The sequence below is a fragment of the Trachurus japonicus genome, chromosome 3, assembly GCF_045865225.1.
Source record: "Trachurus japonicus isolate A0001 chromosome 3, Traja_1.0".
Classification (NCBI taxonomy): domain Eukaryota; kingdom Metazoa; phylum Chordata; class Actinopteri; order Carangiformes; family Carangidae; genus Trachurus; species Trachurus japonicus.
Window position 1 is genome coordinate 21319987 of NC_140909.1, and position 22218 is coordinate 21342204.

General features: G+C 40.2%; 1 protein-coding gene across 1 annotated transcript in view; it reads right to left on the minus strand.

Moving 5' to 3' along the window:
- The window catches only part of lrrc49 (leucine rich repeat containing 49), a 34751-nt gene that overhangs the window by 9750 nt on the left and 2783 nt on the right, over window positions 1–22218 (minus strand). The window contains exons 7-13 of the mRNA XM_085766367.1: window positions 21915–21981; window positions 17898–18041; window positions 12914–12975; window positions 10547–10694; window positions 7591–7674; window positions 5931–6106; window positions 3754–3849 (exon numbers count right to left, since the gene is read on the minus strand). Of these exons, the coding sequence (XP_085622493.1) occupies window positions 3754–3849; window positions 5931–6106; window positions 7591–7674; window positions 10547–10694; window positions 12914–12975; window positions 17898–18041; window positions 21915–21981 (777 nt within the window). The remainder of the gene's footprint in view (window positions 1–3753; window positions 3850–5930; window positions 6107–7590; window positions 7675–10546; window positions 10695–12913; window positions 12976–17897; window positions 18042–21914; window positions 21982–22218) is intronic.

The window sequence follows — 22218 nt, forward strand, 5'->3', positions numbered from 1 at the left end:
ATAATCACAGCTGAAAGGCTGCCAGGTGGCCCTGAATCCCCCTCTGACACGAAACCAACAACAAGTGCAGAGAGAAGGAGTGAGCAAGGCGGGGAAGACACAGTGAAGACTCTGTCACAATTACATGGATTGTGCTCTGGCCTATTAGTCTCTGAATCTAATTCAATTAGGGCTATCTTACTTAATCCTACTGTAGTTACAGTATAAAAGGATATCTGTCATCTCTCAATAATTTAATACCCCCAAAAGGCATGGCTTGTTGCATACATGATGTCTCCAATAGCCTAAATATTGCATGGTAGTGACAAGTATGAAACATGATTCTCTGAGCTGTCATTTTAAAACTGCATTTCATCGTTCCAGTCTGAGAAAAGGGGAAAATAAATGGCTTAACTGGTGCAGAGCTGATGTAACATATAAGAACAATAATAATCTTTTTTTAGAGCACTTTTTTAAACCTCCAGCTACAGCATGCTGCAACAGGGCACCAAAATAAACTAAGATTATAATATAAAAGATAGAACCATTTCACTCATGTAGGATTTAAAAAATTATACAACAAGGATCTCAATTGAATACATTACTAATAAAAACTAAATAAAGAAAAATCTCAAATACAGTCAGGCCGCCAAGTAAAATTCTGTTTTAAGAACAGATTATAAAGATGTGACTCAGGCAGCCAGATCGCTGCAGGCAGGTCTTTCTAGAGCCCTGACAGCAAACACTCTGTCCCTTTTACTTGCTTACTGTATTGTATGCTTATTAGAGTGTTACTGTAGAGTTTGTTTATACAGAATATGGTGGTTTTGGATGTTTTATTTGAGGAGTCTGCTAAACTTCTTTCTCACCACTCTGAAGATAACATTGATTTATGAGCCTGCAAACCCCACTCTCCATGATCTCAGCATTTCTCTCCATTAAATGAATGTATGAAGTACAAAGGTCTTTCCATCTCCACTCCATTCATCTGCTACACTCAGGGGAAATGAAAACTTAGGAATAAACTTCCTTTGCAGTCAGACTCAGACTTTGGCTGTGACACAAGCTACTGTCCATTAAGTTATTGTGGGATGGTAGTGAGACTGTCCTACTTAATGTCATGTCAAAACTCACCTCAACCTCACTCTAATTTGCCAAACTGGTTGCTACAGTAGTGGTGAACAGACATGACATCATGCATTTTCCTCAATAGACGTGTTTTGGCAATTTCTGTTGAATAAAGTAAGGTTACATTTTGTCCTGCCTGTGTAAACAAAACAGCATCTTGCTCCATCATCATGCACAGTACAATGTGAAATCTCAAAGCAAAATTGTCATGACACCATGATGGATGCATGCTTACTTATGAGAATTTCTATTATACACAACAGCCCAGTGTTTTCAAGTTCAATCACACAATACATTAAACTGGAAGGTGAAATACTCAGGGACAGCAGCTTCAGGTAGCATTTCATATTCATTTGAATACAGGGTTCCTTTTCATATAATTTTTCATATAATCTGAGACAGTGCGGGACGGGTGGACCTGTGTGTACAGTAAAGTTTGCTATGACAAGTCTAATAATACTTTGATACACAAATGATTTGTGAATACTATACTCATCTGTTAAATATAATGGTTTGAATAAAACCTGGAAATAAATTGTGTTATGTGATGATGATTTTTTTTAATTTTTTTTAAACCTTAATATTTATCCAGGTAATATGTTTGAGAACAAATTCTCATTTACAAACATGACCTGACAAACACTTTACTACATACATTACATTGTCAGATCTTTGAACAAAACTGGTGTGAATCAGCTTGGACTATTCATTTTAAGACTTTCCACAACCTGTGAATGAGAACACATAGGATTCTTACTTTGTTTTAAATTCTTAAATTGTTGTCTCTAAAAATTTAAGAAATACAGAGTACTCCAAGTTTGTATCTCAAAGTAATATACACAAGTACCATTTGGTTGCCTTGTTCCCCTGGCTCCTACTGAGCAAAACCAGATGTGTGAATGGGCTGGCTTCAGCCCCTGACCTGTATGAGAAATCAAGAATCTGATCTGCGATTCTGAAGGAGCAGGATTATACTCTGTCTCTTCATGGTGCAAAAGAATAAACCTCCTGTTGTTAGTATTTCCTGGGAATTGAAACCCCTAAACAACGTCATAGGTGACGTCATGAAGTGTTGATACACAGGACTGAAAAACAGAACGGAGTTCATCCATCATCTGACCCCTTATGCTCTATATGGGGGAGGGTGGATGTAGTGCTTCAAGAGCTATCTGAGTGAATCTGTACTTCAGTGTGTAGGCATCAGAGCCCTTTTATAAACCCACACATGATTGGATAAAGTAACCTTTAAATTCATTTCAATTTACTGATAGTGCCAGAATATTGGAGACATTCTTTACACTGCTGAATAGAGTTGAAGTCATCCAACTCTTAACTCATAAGAGTGTGGTATTCTCAGTTGCGTGAGTCTTCCTCATCACCATCACCTGTTAAGCCATATGAATGAAGTTATAATAGACCTTGTAAAGGAAAGCCATTGCCATAGAAGGATTATGCTTCAGGGTCATTTTATATCCTGGTACAGGAAGGAAAAGCCAGCTTTAAAACATGTAATAATAGTGCCTGACAAGGCCCCCATTTTCAAATCGGTCCTCCCCCTCGTAACTCATCCAGACCTGAATCACAGTCTCTGTAGACGAGTGCATCAGAGTCCTACGCAAAACATTAGACTCAGCACAGACAGTTGATTTAGAGTACTTCCAACACGATGGAGAAAGAGCGAAAGTGTGTGAAGACATCTAAGACATCTAAGCTCAGGAGCAGCCAAGTGGTATTCCCTAGTAAGTAAAAGGGTCATCATGTGGCTCACTTATATTTTAAGATGAATTTGATGCACCACCTACAGCAGGGATCAAATCTACAGTATAACTGGGACAATCTCTCTGCATGTCACGTTCTGATATATAAAGGGTTGGTACAGCCACTAGAAACACTGCACAATCAAAAAAAGGACAACGAAGAGACAAGAAGGTCAGTTGGGGGACGCGACCGACCAAAAGTCAAGATGAATGTTCTTTCAAGTAGGTGGGGATGGAATCATGAGTTGACTAAATGGGAAATGCAGTACAGTACAAAATGATACTGGTAAACATATCAACAGTAATTTGGCATAGCAGTGCAGGACCCTATTTCAACATGTGTGAAAGTGAGAAGCTCTGATCTAATAGACAGATATGGATGACTCTTGGGAAGATGAAAGGGAATTCACATGGTGCGCAAGACAGTAGTTGATAGGCTTAACTGAAACCAATTGTTTCTTTGGAAATGTGTCATAATGACAGACGAGCAGGTGGCATAACTAATGTCTCACTGACAGAACTGTAACACAATAACTTTTTTTTTTTTTTTTTAACAGATTTCTATATTTCAGGTGATGGCTAGTCAAAACAATACAGCAACCTTTACCCATGACTAAATACAGCTTTGCATTGGTCTGTGTGATATTTCATCCAGCTGATACAAGAGCTGGCAGAATGGGCAAATATATCAAAATCTTGGCAAATAAAAACACAAGGGAAAGAGGACATGTCTTCAGTATGTGTCTCATAATGTTACAGGGAAATACAGACAAATTCATTAATATATTTAAAAAAGACTTTTTTTTGGCATTGAAGCGCTGTTTGGGTGAACATTTGGCACCTTGTGTATAGACGAGTGGGTGTACACACACATTCATTTTTGTCTTACTTGGGATCTCGTGGGCTGTTTGGACGGCTGTTTGTGCGGAGTCTGCTCTCTGTTCCCCCTGATGGTCGTTCTGGTCCTGAACCTGGACTTACCCGTCTGTTCAAAAGTAGAAAAATAACCTTCAACAACAGAGCAAACCATTCTTTTCAGAGCAGTGTCAGATGAAGCAAAAAAAACCAAGTAATGACCTGAATCACACACATATGTCTTCCCTGCTTTCTAACTACAAACACATGGATGTAATTAGAAAGCAGAGTGGCTACAAAATTTATAGACAGAGGATTGCAAATAACTGCTTCATACACTTAACAAAATTTTATGATTAACTTACCAGACACATTTGTGTTACCCTCACACGCACTTCCCTGTCTCTCTCGTGGCATGACCTGCCAGTACCTTCGGACTCTTGCTTAACTTAGCATCTTATTTTGAAATGATTACTTTGTTTGTCAGGGCTCCAGATTGCTAGCCATTAGCCATGATAACCATGCTAGCCTCTAGCCTTCAGCCCATACAGTGACAATACAGTATTTTACTTGAATCCAGCTCCGGTGGTCACAGCCTCTATAGGCTTCCAATCATTTTCTCAGTCAGCTAGGAGAACTTGCCTAGTCTTTCCCTAGCCTTGGGAGATATCTAGTTGTCAGATCCCCGGAAAATAGTCATCCCCAAAGAGGCTCAACTCCAGGTTTCCAGCTACCAATTCAAATTTCAGCTGCAGATTTGCAGCAACCAGCCTGAGCCACAGCTATCCCAGCTTTGTCTGAACCAGTGACCATGAGCCTCCACAGCCCAGCGACTTACAGCCTCTCCCGAGACATTGCCTATTCTTGTATCTGAGGTCCCAGTTAATGTCTCATCTGTTCCAGATCCATACCAGACTCAACTGGCCTGGCTGATGCCTCGCCTGTTCCACATCTCATCAGATTTAAATGTTAACTTCTTTACTCTGCTTAGTTTATTTATCTGTCATTGGCTAGTGTGCATCATTTAGAAGGTGCTGCTACTCCTCAGATTTAGGAGAGAATTGCTCTTCTCCAACAGATGCTCCACAACCAACATCAGCACCAATCAAGACCCCAGATCAGATTACTACAGTCAGGGGGTTCAGTCAGGATATCAAATAAAACCTCCAGTTCTAATGTTCTCAGATTCCCATCTCAGCTACACAAACCCAGTCTAAATAATGTGAGAGTAATGTAGAGTGCACAACACAGTGAGTGCAGTGGACTCACTCTTTACAGCTATTGTGTACAGTAGAAGCAATCGTCAGTAAATTGTAAAATGTCGGATGATATACAGTAACTGATTCTTCCACAATTTAATTCCTCCTAGGATTAAATCTCTAACAACATTCAGTTTATCATGTGTCAGTAAAACCATCAATAAAAATGCTCTAGAACTTAATCTGATCATTCCTAGCTGCACACATTCATTGAAAATAGGCTTGAAAAATTCGAATGAGCACTCCAATACATGATGTGAAAAGTGTTAGCAAATACTCAACAGCACAGCAGCGCTTTGAGTTAATTGCTAACCACTCAGCAATGAAAAACGTCGACCTAGAGCAATTCTGCTAAAATAGCTACAAAAACACAACCGACTGGCAAATTTATCTGAGTCGTAGAAATGCCCATGTTCGCTGTATCTTTGTATAATTTATTCAAAATTTATAAGTCATGCAGAAATCACACCAACCACAGGTGCCCTAATGGAGCCACAATCTACTTTGAAATAGAGCTGTTGTGATGCGCTTGTATCAGTGATAACCATGATATTTAAAAAGCTTTTTCATTATTAAAAGTAATTGTTCTTTCTTGTCTGTATTATTCTTTTGTTATGGTTACTCTCTCCACATTAATAAGCGCAACTCATTTGCCAAAAAAGAAACAAAATGCACAATAAAGTTGAAATTTGAATTACAGAATTGCACCTGGGGGATACATAAAATATATACCCATCTAACTCCATCTATAGTCTAAATCTTTCCATAAATAACTGGGAAACATTATTGTGAATTACCTTGGGCGTGATAGTTGTGCAGTGAAAATCTTGTGCTGTGATGGCTTTACTTTGGAACATGAACACAAGGTGATACTGGCATCCTACCAGCCATTGACCCTTTTAGCTCACTGAGTCACTTGAGTGACTTGAGTTTGTGCTGATGTGGTGTGTACCTTGGCTCATCGGGAGAAGGTTCCTGTGTGAGGCCATTGGACTGGGCGGGACTATGGGCAGGGCTGTTCTCTGGACTAACTTCCTCTTTTGCGCCATTTGTTGGTGGCAGCTCCAGACAGGCCCTGACGCCCTCCCACTGCTGCGCCGCATTACGGATGGCCAGACGCCGCTTCTCCTTGATGAACACAACAAAGACAGACAATCAGAGGACAGAGACAGTGTCAAGTGACAGTTCTCCTGAGCAGACCACACAGTGCATATACTATACTAATGGAACCTGTCTATTTTGACCTAGTCACAGGCAAAGCAGGAGGAGGCTGCATTGTTTGTCATAATTTTGACATTTTTTGATTTGAAAACTGGTCATTTTACACCATTTTACTATGGTAACATTTTTCTCATTAGTTAGATTTAAAATCATGAACTTGCTGAGAAAATATATTTGCCTCTGTTACCACAATTTGATTAAGTTGTTGTTTTTTGCCTCTGTTACCACAATTTGATTAAGTTGTTGTTGAACAGTTGTTTGCTTTTACGATGGGAACACTGGCACCCACCCTGCAAGAGAGAAGATTTGTGTTCCTGAGCTTTCTTTCTTTCAGCTATGGAATGTGCCACTCCCCGATGCAGGGGTGAGTCAGTATCAATTCATAGTGAATACTTTGCCCTCATGAACCCCTGACTGTGACATTCAATATAACATTTTCTCAACACCAGGGATTAGTAGGAGTTAGGTTACTGAGATACAATGCACAGAGACCGTCACTCAGCAAAAGACACACTGCAGCACAGACACAGCAGCAGCACATCAATATATACATTCACTCACACAGACAGACACATAACTGCAAAACCAATTCCTGTCAATATCTTTGACAATTTGAAGAGAAAAAAAAGATTAATTCAGAGGCCCATTTACAGACATGCCACCTCTGTGGAAAAGTATAATCCCCACACAATACTGCCCTCAATGTTGCCAAGGGGCTTTGTGATGTAGATGCATCTTAAAGGTTGAAAGTTCATGTCAGCATCTGAACTGTGTATTTAAAAATGTCCAATAAACACACCTATAACAATCTCAAGACACATAAATTAAAAAACACAGAAACAATGGAAAAGAAAGATCCTAAATGTTTTAGAGCTTTCACAACAAATATGTTTTGAGGAGGCAAATAAAGAAAATAAAAAATATTACAAAAAAAATTATACAGAGATAAGGATATAATAAGATAGAAAGATTGTTGTTACAAATACAATTAAGGGACCAAAGAACTTGGTTATTGTCCAAATATACATTTATCCTTACTTAAACCAGGACACCAGGCTTACGATGGCCTAATTCTGCTGCATGTATGTTGTACATTGCATTCAGCCAATGGGTAAAACACTGGTAATCATATCTCATTTTGAAAATGTGGTATTTTTAAAATGCTAAACGCTTTGATAATATCAAAGCTGTCTAGTACTTTGAAGCTTTACAACCAATTATCTTCATCTTCCCTAGAACAACTAATCAAACACCACACAACGCAAAAAAACGAACTTCTGAGTACACCTGTTAACATGCTCTTTGAGATGTAGGACACTATTTCGCATTTGCTGTACATTTGAACTCTAAATCCAGCCACACAACAAGAACAGATCTGATCAGAGTGGTACCTTATGAATAGTCTGCTTGTGACTCTCCTTCTTCTTCTCCTCCTCTTTTCGAGCTTGTACACCAGCCATGCGCCGATCCTCGTCCTGAAAAAGATAGCTAGTGCAATCAGAGTGCCGCTCCATTCATGAGCTCTGAATTATTCAAAAGCGAGGGGAACCACAAAAGACACCATCAGACAGGCTGTCCTCTACAGCAAGAAGTGGACCACTGTAGAGGCTAGGAGAAATTCTCACACCAGCCGGATGCATCACAGGATTATCTGTCTGATTTTCAGTCTGAGATCAACTGAGCCCAGCTGTTGGGGAAAGCCAAAACTCCCAGAATGCAATGCTGCCAACACAATCTGTGTGTGCCAGCTAAGAGCTAGGGGATATTCAGCTGTCTGTGACAAGCTAGCAGAGACGATGCTTCAACCTGATCAATAGAGGCACAATGCTGCCTCGCTGAAGTAAAGGCACTGATGTCAGCTAGTGGAAAACAATTAAGGGGCTAGGTGGTGTATGTATGTATGTGTTCACGCTATTCTCTGTTTAAGGTCTGTTTTTTCAGCAGAAACAATGTATTTGTTTTGATAGCAGCTACAAAGTGTATTGGTTTGATTATCTGGTTGTTAAAGTTTTAGTCAACTGTGCAATGAATAATAGAATTAAATATATTTAGTATGCTTCCTGAAAAATCTATTGACAAAATTAAAAATAGCTGTCTTAAATCAAGAAGATCTGTTTGCTTTTTAAATGTATTTGCAGGTATAATAGAATCAGAGAGGAATTAAATGATTACTAGTCAATAAAATATGATTACTCTGAGCCAACTGAAAATTTTAAAGTCGTAGTTCAGCTTTTTTGAAGTGGGGTTGTATGGGATACCAATGGCGCATCGCGCTGCACCGAGACACTGGCAGTACACTGTTGTGAAAATTAATCAGCGTATTTCTGCCGCCTACTAGAAGTCTCGTATCAAAATAATAACTCTGCCTCTTCCACACACCGCTGATAGGCGGAGTGATACAGCGCGTCGCGAAGACTGGCGGCATGGAGGAGTACTGAGTGATTTGGTTAGTTCCAGATTTAAAAAAAAAAACGTTTTTCCAACAAGCTGATGCATTGTAAATTTTTACTTTATATCATACTCTTGAACTGGTGTATTATTTTGAAACGGGACTTTTCGTAGGCGGCAACAATACGCTGATTGATTGTCCCTCATTGACAGCCATATACTACCTGTGTCTCGGTGCAATGGATGCGCCGGTGTTTCTCAGTCGAGGGGAGCAGAGACCTTTCTACTGCAGATATTATACTTAATGGCCATTTGTACCTCATACAACCCCACTTCAGAAAAGATGAACTATCCCTTTAATCTTAAATCCGAGGCAGCTCCAGTCTACTGTATGTGTCCTATAACCTTTATTTAGTTTCTGAAATTATCTGCCTTTGTCACTCAGAGTATGATCTGCTCAACAGTTCACCCCAAAGCACAACAATCCTACTAATCCTAATTTGCAGTATTAACTCACCACAATTCATAAATAAGAGCCTCTCAGCAGTCAGACGTTTCCTCTTGGATAAGCTGACATTACTTCCACTGACAGTATAGGGCATTTGGGAGCAAGTTTTTCCAAATCAGTTGGAGGGGAAAATCAAGATCTTCAGTGGCTACTATGAAGTTTCCCTGCAGCAATACCATGACACAGTTTGAAACTCCAGTGCATGTGGGCTTACATTTGTGTTGTCAGATCAAAATTTTGCATATCCCAAAAGTAACCCCGTCTGAAGGATTGACAGCTACACACAGTAGTTTGTAGAGGGAGATTTAATGGCTCATCAGGTCATAAAACTTGTTAAACCTGTTGAGGACCACATGTACCGTAAAATTCAAGTAAAAACATGAAAATCGCTGAAAACTGAGTTATGAGGATTTTTTTTCACCATATCAGCATTATGTTCTGGGGGCAAGGTGTGTGGTACTTTCAGATTCCTTTTAAGTACAAGCTCAGACCTGGGTGCTCCCTGCTTGACGGCCTCTAAAAGCATGCTGACATTTCACTGTAGCACTTTGCTGGCACAGTGTGGAAGTACAATGACTTCATGTTTATGCTTGAGAATAATCATTGTTTTGTTAGATCTGACATACATTACATGTTGACTGGTTCAGCTCATAATCACAATTTAGTCACTCATGCATTTTAGCCTCTAATATACAGTACAACCAAAAATATGATAAATGCTGCACCAACAAATACCAAAGAGTATAGCATCACTGAGCTGCACAGGAGCTTTGAGATGCCCCACTGATGGTGAATGGAAACTGTCTGTGGGTTCATCTAAGGTTTGTCTTAATCAGTGAAATCATAATAAAGTTAATGTTAATACAGATTCAGTGTGTAAAGGACTTTGAGGAACATATGCTCAGACAGTGACTTATAGGTTTGGACATATATTTGGTATACAGTTAGTTGGATGTGAATACCTAATCATAATTAACATATCTTGTTAGGTAAACAATATACAGGGCCACCCACCAATCAGCTTTCTTACCTACGATAAAATTCCCTTTGATTCTTCTCTATCTCACTATGCCTCTATCAACATTATCTGCATCTGCCTGTCTAATGTTCTGGCATTGGCAGAAGTATGAAGCATGATATAAACAGTCCCTTCATAATAGCCACACATTGTGATCCTGTGCAATGTTGGGCACGTTACTTTTTTTCTTTTCTTTTTTTTTTTGGGGGGGGGGTTGCTTTTTGCCTTTAATTGAGAGTATTTTATAAAATGCTCAAATATATCAAATTACTTTGATTTGATTACTCATTATTGAAAAAAGTAGCACGGTTATTAACGCTCTTTATTTATAACACCATTATTCCCATCACTGACCCTGTGAAAAAAGCTGACAGCCAAAACTTTTTTTTTGCTCTTGTTCATATACAGACACAGTTCATCAGGTCAGGCTTACTGTGATGCGCTTCATGTCCAGCTGTCTCAGATGAAGCACACAGCGCAGGACGGCCTGCTTGTACCATGTCTCCAGGGCTACGGGATTCCCATCCAGGGTGAGCTCAGAAAGGGAACGTGACTCTCCAAGGCAGGCTAGCTGATCAAAACTAGAAGATGAAGAGAGAACATTCTGAATGACAGTTATTGTGAAATGATTCAGGGAAATGATGACCTAAATAAGCATTGGGAAGCTTGAGTCATCCACAGGGTAAGTCAAAAAAGACAAATTTGCCCATTTATGTTGATCTTCTTGAACCTTTAATCTAGGCTTACTGTGTACTGACAGAATGAAGCCAAGCTAAAACAAGACATGAAAACCCACGCTGGCAGCCTAACATTAGTCAGGGGGCAATAAAGAGAGAGACAATCCGCTACACTGTTGATATCACCCTTTGGCTAAAGGAGACATGAAAAAGCACAGTCATGCTATGTTGGGCAGTGGAGATTCGATCATTGCTAATTTGTGATAATAACCCTGATGAATCATTTGCCTGGAACTAAGTATGAACCTACTGCACACACTGTGCCTGATCCTGGCCAGAGGTTGTTTTAGATGCACAAGAGGGCTGGATAGTAACCTTTGATGAACTATCAAAGCCAGTGCAACCATTAGGGAGCACTGTTGAAGCTACTGTACAACAAATGCAAACCAAATTTTGCAAGTCAAAAATCAAGTCTAGAAATGTCTCTATTTTGATCAAGTCTTTTCTTCGAATGATATTAATCACAGACGCTCTTCTACCCTGGAATACTGTGTGAAAATACTGTAGGGTCTGAGACTATTAATAGTCTAATATATGCAGTAACTAGTAACCTAGATCAGGTTGCTATTAATTGCTATGCATGTAGAATATGGTGTGTCAATACATACAGTATAATGACTCATATTACAGTATATTCATCAAAAATGACAGGGTGGTCTTCACAGTGATTACTTAAGACTCCAGTGGTGCTTAACTACTACTACTATCTCATACATTTTGCATAATGTTGCCTTCATCATGGTCACCAATTCCCTTTTGGGTATTTTTACTTCCATAAAACTGATCAATAACAGTCCCAGTAATTAAATGTTTCTTTGTACCTGTCCCTCGATGCTATAAGGGGTTCAATAAGAAGTGTAAAGTATTGTATAGTGCTGTGTATGCAGAGTGGGGTGTGGCTGTAAACTGGGCAGTTTCCAACTTCATCTGTAGTAGCACTACAGTCCCTGCACATTTTATTTTGTGACTTCTTATTATTCGTTCTGCTTTGCTTGTATTTCACAAGATGTTCAACATAACTTATCTTAATCGTAGTAAGTTAAAGTATAATTGTGAACACTCGTGAATTTTACCCCATAGTCCTCTACTGAGCAAAACTCACTGCACCAAGTAGACAAGTGTGGTCTGTCCCTCTACCTAGCAACAGAGCACAGATGTTCTCCTATCAGCATTGGACAGTTTCAAAAGGTACACGACTCAGCTTTCTATACAGCCAATATGACCAAGAGAGGTTCTTACAGTAAATTCAAATTTAGAAAACTACTTGGTAAACACAGTGACACTGTAAAGCCCTTAAAAATATAAGAATACAAACTAATTATTTGTTGTCTTTTTGTTTGTCATGACTCTCTCTGTAACGGCACATCAAATACCAAATAATACAGACACTACTAAGGCAGGGCTGGCTTGAAATATCAGGTTAGATCAATCACAGCACAAGGTGACTAGAATTAGGGAGGTTAATGAACACTGTCCCACCCTGAATCTTGCATCTAGGCCTCTCCCCCACGCAAGCTTTATACAGTAAGAAGTCGGTGCTTCTTTACCTAGCTAACTCTACCGGACAGCTTGATGACTGGTCTCAGAGTGAGAAGCAAATAGAAAAAAAGGACTACAGATACTGGAAAAAGTGTGTAAAGCAGGTTGTTTGCACGAAGCAAGAAAACAAACCTCTCATCCATCCTACATACCCTTACCTAGAACTGCTTCTCCTGAATTCACCAGCCCCTCATCACCCTGCCATAAGCTTTCTGTGGAGGTGAGCTTCCTTCTTTCAGCCTTCATAACTATAAAGAATTGTCACACCCATTTCTTAGGTAACAGCATGCTAGTTACTATAACAGTGACAAACACATACAGGTTTGTGTTTTATAGGTTACAGAAACTGCTCATTACAGCAATCCTGCGTGTGCCTGTGTGCATGTTTATATGTGTTGTGCCTGCAGCTTGGGCCAGGCCCTGCCGAGAGCCAGGGGAGGGGACGTGGCACTGTCCAGCCACTATCCCTGTCCCTGCCACTATCCCTGTGGGCAGGAGGGAGTTAAGCGGTGCAAGCTTCCTACCTGGTGATGTTGTTGCAGCTGAGAAAGAGGCGCTGCAAGCAGGGCAGGCGGTCCACCTCAGTCTAGAGAGAGAAAGAGACAGAGGGAGAGGGAAGAGAGAGAGATGGAAGGATGTGAAGAGGAGAAGGTGGCCGGGAAGAGGGCACTGCATCGTCACTGTCGTCAGAGCTCTGTATCCCTTTCCATTCCCTCAGTCACCTTGCAGCTCTCAGCTCCTACATACAGCATCCCCATCCACCCTGCGCATGCACACACACATACAGCACGCTGTCTGCACATGGAGAGGAGGGGCAGGAGAGAGAGAGAGTGTGAGAGAGAAGGCATGAGGAGGAAAGGGGGAGGGGAGGGAGAGCAGAGTGCGTGCTGCGCTAATGCAGAGATCCCCTGCTGCAGGAGGCTGACTCAAAATGTTCACTGGAACACATACATCCACACACTCACACCGAGCAGCGAGCTACCGTACCAAGTAACACAAGAACAATAGCTTGGATGAAATGAAAACCAACTGGGACGGGGGCTGTTTCTTTGTCGGCCCGGCGCAGCATCAAAATCAATGCAGAATTTAGTGAGGGGGTGGGGTGAACTGCAGCGGCTGTCCAGCTGGCCAGCTGGCAGGTTGAAGAGGACACACATGGATGAAGGCAATGTCACAACCCCAGCGATTTCAGCTAATCAGATGGCAGTGTGGGGGAAATTACAGTCAGTAGTGTCAAGGTCTGCGTGTCTGTGAGTATGGTCAGTGTTGCACATGCTGGAGTCAAAGTGGACACGCCCAGCAGCAATCTGAATGAGCTGTGTCAGCGGCCGCTCATGTTGCAGCCACCGCCTCACAGCACCTCTCAGCACTGTTATCAGCCTCCATTCACATGAGATGTTAGCCTATAGCTTTCAGGCTATGCTAACTCACCTGCAATGCTACACTGTGATGCATAGTAAAGATTTCATTCAACAACTCCTGTCCACACAGTCTTCTAAACACAATGCAGTCACACTCACATCCTTGATTCATCTACTCCAAAAGCCAACATATTGCCCAACAGATCATGTGCATTTCTGGAGTCTTTGTTGTGTTTTGTGTGCTGCTGCTGCTGCTGCTGCTGCTGTATAACACAGTTTGATGCTTTATCTCTGGATGTAATGAAATAGCTATACTGTTGAAGAATGTATGGATCAGTTTCATCTCATGTACAATGAGGAGAGAGAAGCAGTGATTTATATGTCACATTTAAGTGAATATTTCAGCCTCAATGTAACAAGATGAGTGTAACACTGAGAGAAACCTGTTTCAGCTAAGAGATAAGAAGGCTGAAGCTGCTGCCAGCAGCCACTTGGTGTAGCTAAGCAAAAAGATTGAGGAAAGCAAAATCCAAAGGTAACTAAAGCTGCATAGCACATTTAAAGCTAATTAATTAACACATTATGGCCAAGAACAGGTCAGTCAAGTAACAACTAACAAAGGAAATGTGTATCCTTTTTTAGATTAGCAACAAGCTTTGATGAAAGTTGTGATCTTAGAGTTCAAAGAGTGCACACCCACACAGTAAGCCAGCTTTTAATGCAAATATGACAAATTAATTAAGATAAAACTAATTAAACTTTCTAATGATGAAGCGTTAAGTGATTAACAGGAAGGATATTACTTCAGTGATTAGAAAACTGCTAAAAACAGGATTACAGTGTAAATTTTATCCATTCTGACCAAAGAGAGAGAGAGACCCATGTGCACTGTGTAATCATGCTTACTAATTACAGTAATTGTTTGTAAGACTGGCTCTGTTGATGTGGTTTGAGTGTCTTTTCTCTCACTAGAAGAAGAACAAAAACGCTTGGTTGTCAAATAACAATGTGTTATGGGGGGGGGGGGGGGGGGTAATGCTGTTTTGTGTACATCTGCAATACAGGTTTGTGTTCTTTCATTTTTTAAAATAAAAACTGCAAGTCATGGCATCCAGTGCTAGCTAACACTGACCCTCCATCACACTCCCAGAATTTCTGTCTCTGCCAGCCCCTGTATGCCGGTGAAGCTGCAGCCACTGCACACACTGTCTGAAGCTAAATATAGCAGCCCATCTCAGACAGATGATGTCATCACTGAGCTGATGCGCTGCATAACAATGCCCACCAATGTGGTGTCTTTTTTAAAGAACCTGATTGATCAGATCCAATCAGCGGACAGGATCTTTTGTGCGATTGGGTACAGCTTTGTTGCTGCGTGTGTTAATGAGTGTGTGCTTGTTTGCCTGCATCTGTGAATCTATGTGTCTAAGTGCCCGTGCCTTCACCTCTTTATCCCAGCTCCACCCTTTTCTCACTGACAGCTTGCGTGTCTTCATTTTTCACACTCCTCCTTAGCTCTGACAGGGGCATTACTCCACAAACACAGGACTACCTCTCATCACTATTGTCTGTGCTGCATGCAACAACACACACCACAAAATGGTATGAAAGCTGCTAAAATAAACACACAGGTTCATGTGGATGTTAAGAGGGATTTAAAGAGTGCAAGCTGCTGGGTTTGTAGCTGCTCTCTCAATAGCACAGACTGGAGATGTAAGCGAAGCCGCCACACATCTGGCCTCAGGTATTATGTGCTATAATTGCAGATGTTGTGGTATGCACACTGTGGTGCTGGTCTTGTACTATACCTCAGAGATCAGCTGTCAACCAAAACAATTTGCCAGTGATGTGATTTTCTCGTCTTTGAATTTTGGTCAGATAGAAATTTGAGGTTCTCTTTGTAACAACAACATTTCCATGTCTTAACTTGGGCATTACTCACTCTTGGTGTTACTCTATTCCAGATATAATTATTCCCAAAGAATCCTGAGGCAGCGTGTTTGTTCATTCTCATAGATTCTTTTGAAAGCAAAAGCATGTAAAAATAGAACAGACCTAACGCACACACTTCTGATGTTGCTTGACTTAATACTGACCCACAAGCCTACTGGAAAAAGGAAACTCTTCTAATGTGCTAATCCATGGAGCCAGTCTCCATCTGGGTGTCTGGGTGATAGTTTCTGTTTATTTCATCTGTTGTATCACTGCTTACTCTTTCAGCTGTTCCTGCTGCCAAGAATTACTGCCTGGCATAGGATTTCTCAACAGGAAGAACCACCTGAGAGCAAACACCAAACATCTTCAGAAGTGGAAACAGACTGAATCACTACTGTGGTATTAGTTATTGTGTTGCAAGCAAAACTGTCATTTATATGAAAATGCAATAGACGTACGTAGAAATTAATAACAAACAGAAAAAAAGTGCGATGAAACAGGTTAAATGTGTTAGGTTATCAAAAAAGTATTTACTGCAATACCATATGTAAATGCAATAAATGCTCAGATGTGCCAAAACCTGTACACCTAAACCTGACTAAAATGCTCTTTCAAACATATAAAAATAAAATACTTTTATGTATAAGATAACCAGGCCCAAAATAAAACTTGTCCAAAACTTGTTTTCAAACTCAGTGACGGTATTTTACACTTTCTTCTTCCTTCCCTTCAATAAAGGGGAAAAACCTGGACACCTGGAGGATGGTTATGCACTTTGTGCTTGATAGAAGCACTTGGCAGCAAATACCACTAATGACAGGAGACTGGAGAATCTGCTGAGGGGAAGCATTTTTCCTCTCATGTAACAAATAAAACATTACATCCAATAATTAGGCCTGGAAGTATCCTTGATCAGAACTTGCAGGCAAAGGACAGGGTGAGTGATGGGAAGAGGTTTCAAGCAACACAATGTTGGATTCAGTTCGTATTTTCTACCCCAAATAGCAGGAAAGGGCTTAGGGGATTTGCATACAAATGAAGGGGCCTGTTTTGGCATGCACTGTTGTGTTTATCAGATTAAAACTATAGAAACCAAGCGGAGTGCATTTCCGTGTTAAGAATATCCAGTTTCTTTTTATCTGCGCCAGAAAGTCGGTAGGTGGTTGTGGGTAATGAGCTAGTCTCCCTAGGTAACGCAAATGAGAGACATAGACCTTCTTACAAAGATTCTATTGATCCAATTTCTGTAATTATTATTTTTGGAGAATAAAAACCAAAACTGTCACACGTGATGCCGTATCGGAGGAAACAGTAACCATCCGAAGGACTTAATGGTCCAAAGGAATGGGGTGAAGATGATACCTTGAAAGATGAGCGCTTTTATCCTGTCAGCAACATTTTTTCTTAAGAATAGTTATCACAGTGTGTGTGTGTGTGTGTGTGTGTGTGTGTGTGTGTGGTCGTTTGTTCATCAACATGCAAAACGAAATACAGAAAAAGCATCACCAGGCAGCAGCAAGACATTCACAGGCACAGGAGATATTATACACCTGACCTGAGATGAGTCTCAGCTAAAAAACCACAGGGCACCATAGTGTTCAAAAAAAGAGTACAATCTGGGACAGGGTTTGAATTATTACTGAGCCAATACACATCTAGGATGCATGCATGCAGTATAAGGTGTACAGATAAGACATACAGTAGCTCAGTGTCTAAATGCACTATGCCTCAATCATTAGACCTATGCAAAAATCAATTTAGGAAAAAATACATAAAAAATCTGCACAACTCCAAAAGATTAATATCAACAGGTCCAGGCGCACGGTAAAAAAAACCTTACACAAAAAAATGATAGGAACCAGCACTCACATCTGAAAATGTATGCAAAATTCTTTGCCCAATACATTTTGCATGCATTTTCAGACATGAGTGCCATAATTTTTTGTAAAAAAAAAAAAATTAGACCCTGATATGTAAGTAGGGGACAGAAAAGTGTGTATCTAATGCATCCTGCAAATACTGTATTTTACTCTAACTACACTCAGGACTATCTTAATAATATTTCTCACTCCAGCTTGCACTTCCAAGCAGGAGAATATACAGGACCCACAGCAGGAAAGGGCAGAAACCTCAGCCTGTTCACTGAACAGATGGTGTCTATTTCTTTGTGTGACTCTAGTAGCTGTCAGTAATTGGGAAAGAGGCCCCTTACCACAAAAGAGATGCAGTTGTGCCTCAGGTTGAGTTCAGTCAAACAGTCCAGCCTCTGTAGATCTTCTACTCTGGAGATGTTGTTTCCTGCCAGGTTCAACACTCGCAACTCGCTCAGGTGGGAAACATTTTCTATCCTGCAGATCTACGGGAAAACACAGTGAGACACGTGGAGCTTAATACGAGTCATGTCAAAGAGGAATCTAGGTAGTCATTCTCTACATACAGTATAGAGTGGCGCAGAGGGAGGTAGGACTAGACGACCATTACACTTGTTGAATCATATAGTCAGTGCTCAAGCTCACATTCAAATCATGTATTTAAAAGTTTTCTGAAATCAATTTTCTTTGTGGGGTTAAAGAAATCCAAAATGCCTTCATTCATCTCATGTCTCTCAAGTGAACAATGTCACAGCAAACATCTGTATAACTAAACATGTTGGAATGACTGACTATTTACTGTATTAGATTACATCGAGGCCTGACTCCTGTTTGACTTCTCAAATCATGATAACAAACAAGTAGCCAAGGGTCAGTCAGTGGTGAAACCTTTATCTGTTTTCCCCCTTTCACTGTCAGGGGCCTCGGTCATACTAACACTTGACATACTTCAGAAAAAGCCCCAGTGGGTGTTACCATAAGAATAATGTGTTTGCCCCCTGTAGTGCATGCTGTATGTGAAGATAAGGTCAAAGGGGCATCATGGTTTCAAGGATTCTTTCAAAGAAGAATACTCCAGTGGGTTGCTGCAGCTCAAATGTTGAATAGGTCAGATAGAAATTCTGATAAGAATAAAATAATGAACTCTTAAAATTAGAGAGAAAGATGAAGATGAGAAGTAACATGGCTTTAAGGGCACATGGACACATTTGTGCTTAATCAGTGAAGATGTTCACGTGTCCCCCCTGTCTGTTAATTGTAAATGTCTTTGAAACTTATAGTTGCAATAGTAGTAGTAGTAATAGTAGTAGTAAAAGTAGCAGTAGGTTGTAATGCAGGCTTTTCGTTAATATTAACTAGGGCAAGATTTCTTACATTGGATTTCTCAGACTATTCAAAGCTTGTTTTGAGCCACACGTCTTTGTATCTACTTAATAAGATGTACTAGATCTACTTAATACTCTGGTAAATTGACTTTCACACTGTGTTGTCACTGTGGTAAGAACTCGTAAGCAACAGTGCTACGTGTGGCTCTGGTTTAATGCATGAAAAACCAAGTACACCACATAAGAGCCCTTTCATCCCCTCCATCATCCCTTTCAACTACTGCCACCTGGCCATCACTATAAGGTACTTGCTAAGAGGAGCACCTTTTAATTTTTAATTTTCAACAGTAACCTTTAATCACAGTTGTAATGTCAGCATTTGTAACTCATTTTTAATATGGTGTTTTGTTTACTGTTTTACTCTTTCTACCTGCTATTATTATTATATCGTATATTGTTGTAATGCATCTTTGTCTGTGATCGAGCCATGTCACAGAGGACATCCTGTTGAATATGGGTTGAAAATTCAATATTGTGTGTGATATTATACACCTCAAAACAGTGATTGCTATCAATTTGTCGAACACAACAGTACTCATTAAAGAAGTTTCTCCCCAAAGTGTATTGACGAAGGAGTTGGCAGAAAAAAAAAGTAACATTGCAGTATGTAAATAAACAGTATGTATCAATAGGCTCTCACAAAGTTAAAATTGCCTAAGGCCCAGACCTGGTCATCCCTGAGCTACACAGGGCTGGCGTCTGTATCTCAAACTTCTGTCAGCACATAGATCCCTACACAAACTACAGCAGATTTCTGGACAACCTTGTTTGAAAATATTTGTAGATCTTGTGTTACACACCATAAATCAGGTGCTTTCCAATGGTGTGAGTCATCCAGAATAAAGTGAGGTGGTTAAGATATTTGACATGTGGAATATGTGAGCAGCATTTATGTAAGAAAATGTGTGAGTATATGTACACAGGATTTCTGTTGTATTAATGTTAATGTTAATGTTATACATACTGTAAGTAGAAAAGCCTTTAACGCCTTTTAAAAAATACGAAATTGGTTTTCCAATGTCAGGTCACATTGTAGCCCAACCTGAGGCTGAGTGTGAGATGGATGCACGTTCCCAAAGAGAATATCTCCTTTTGAATAGCATCCTGTTACACAAGGAAATGGGTGGAAAGACTGAGAAAAAAAAGAGTGTGTGAGTGATGTGAGCCTCCCTGCTACAGGATGGGGAAAAGAAAGGATGACAGTGATCTACAACTTGTGGTTAAAGCATGCACACAAAAGGAAAGAGGACAAGCAGCTCGTGTTCAAGGGCCAATAGTGACTAAACGGCAGCCTGACTGGGTAGAATAGCCATGGCTTCAACACTATTTTAATTCATTCATCTATTATTTCCCTATATTGAGTTCACTCTATTTGTCATCTTGTTTTATCATTGTGCAGTGTTTCCCATTACATTTGGGTGGTCTGTTCTCTGGTGAGTTTGGAAAACGTTGAATAAAGGCAATTGAAAAGTTATTTAAGTGCATAAAACAGGAGGCTTTGGGGTCAGTGATTGAAAAGCAACCTGTCCTGGTTGGAATCATAGCTTTATCATCTGCTCTTGAATAGGCACCTGGCAACAAATGGCTACCTATGAATACAATGTGCTCTCATTACCACCATGGACAGTACAAAATATTATGTTAATTACTTCATTATAGAGTTACTCCTTTAATTGTCACGTTATCAGTGTTGTTCTAATTAACCATAGATATATATGGATATACCATACGTAGATAACGATAGAGATGTAAGAAATAGAGGCAATTTGACACAGCTGAAAGTAACAAAGTATCTTCTGTCATCATTGTAGCAGTCATTGAATAGTAATGGGAGCAGGGATGCCTGATCATGTAAAGAGCAGCCAACATGAGAGAGAGAGGAAATTTAACCAAGGCTCTGGAGTAGCTCTCTGAGGAGGGGCGTAGGCGGCATGCTGGCAAAACACTAATTTGACCAAGGGAAGCCTTTCTATTCTATCTTCCTTTTCCAAGAGCTGCTAAAATCCTCAACTGACATCAGCATTACTTACATCATTTGATTTATTCTGGCTTTTAATATCAGTGAGACAAGCTCTACTGCGGAGGCTGAACAAACAGACCCCAATAATACATTTAGACTCAAATTAATTGCAGAATAGTGTAGTCTGCTACAGCTCGAAACCATTGCCAATGCTGTCACACCTGCAAATATAATGTAATATAAATCAGCAGCAACCATACACTGCAGCCTCCAAAACGAATATTTAGTTGAATCAACACCTCTCTAAAACAGTTTACGGTAAATCCAAATTGAAAATTAGAACTGTAATGAATAGGCTTTATTACAGGACTGCTGGGTTAGACTGCATTTATTGAGCTCTGGGTACAAATACAAAGAGAAAGAGTTGTGTCTGTTGAATTAATTATGCTGAGTAAACCTTAGATAAGAGCTTGTGGGCTGTTGTGATGGCTCTCAGTCTTTTGTTCTCGAAACATTTTGGGAACTAACTGAAATATCTGTGGTAAGTGAAAGGAACGGCAGTTTGGCGCTTAAATAACACTTCAAAAGGCTTCCTATGATTGATTCCTAGACATGACAGGTTTGTTCCTAACAGGGTGTGCGATGCCCAATTTACGAAACACTGCCGCACTATCTCAAGTGTTAGTTGACAGCAACGAGCAGTGGATTTTGCTATAATGACTGCCCCAACTAGGCTTTGTTATATAGGTCAGTTAACTGAGATAAAAGGTCTAGAACGAGCATGACTACATAAATGTGCATGCCTGCTTCATGTCCTGCTTTTATGTCTACAACTCTTGTATCTGGAGAGCTGCAACAAACCACCAGTATCAACGGCATGAAGGAGATGGAAGAGACAATCCACTTTGCAGGTGAATATCATTAACACTGGTTACAGTAATACAAAATAAACAAATAAGGCTAAAAAAAAAAATACAAATGCTGTAGTTTGGAGTGTGGTAAAGGAACAGTACCTGATTGTCATGCAAGTCCAGGATATTCAGTTTGAACAGGTTTCCCAGACAGGATATCTTCTGGATTCTGAGGCATATCAAGAGGGAGTGACATAAAACAGAATGAATATTACATAAAATGTGCATGAAATACAATTAGTGACAAAGCATGTCAACATGGCAGAATTGAACCTTCCTGATTGTACCAGGTGCAGTCACCTGATGGGTGGGGTGAGGATGAGGTATATCAGTGAAAGGACAGCCAGCCACACTGAAAGGTTACATTCCCAGAGGAAACTGAACATACGGTAGTGTACAGTGACTT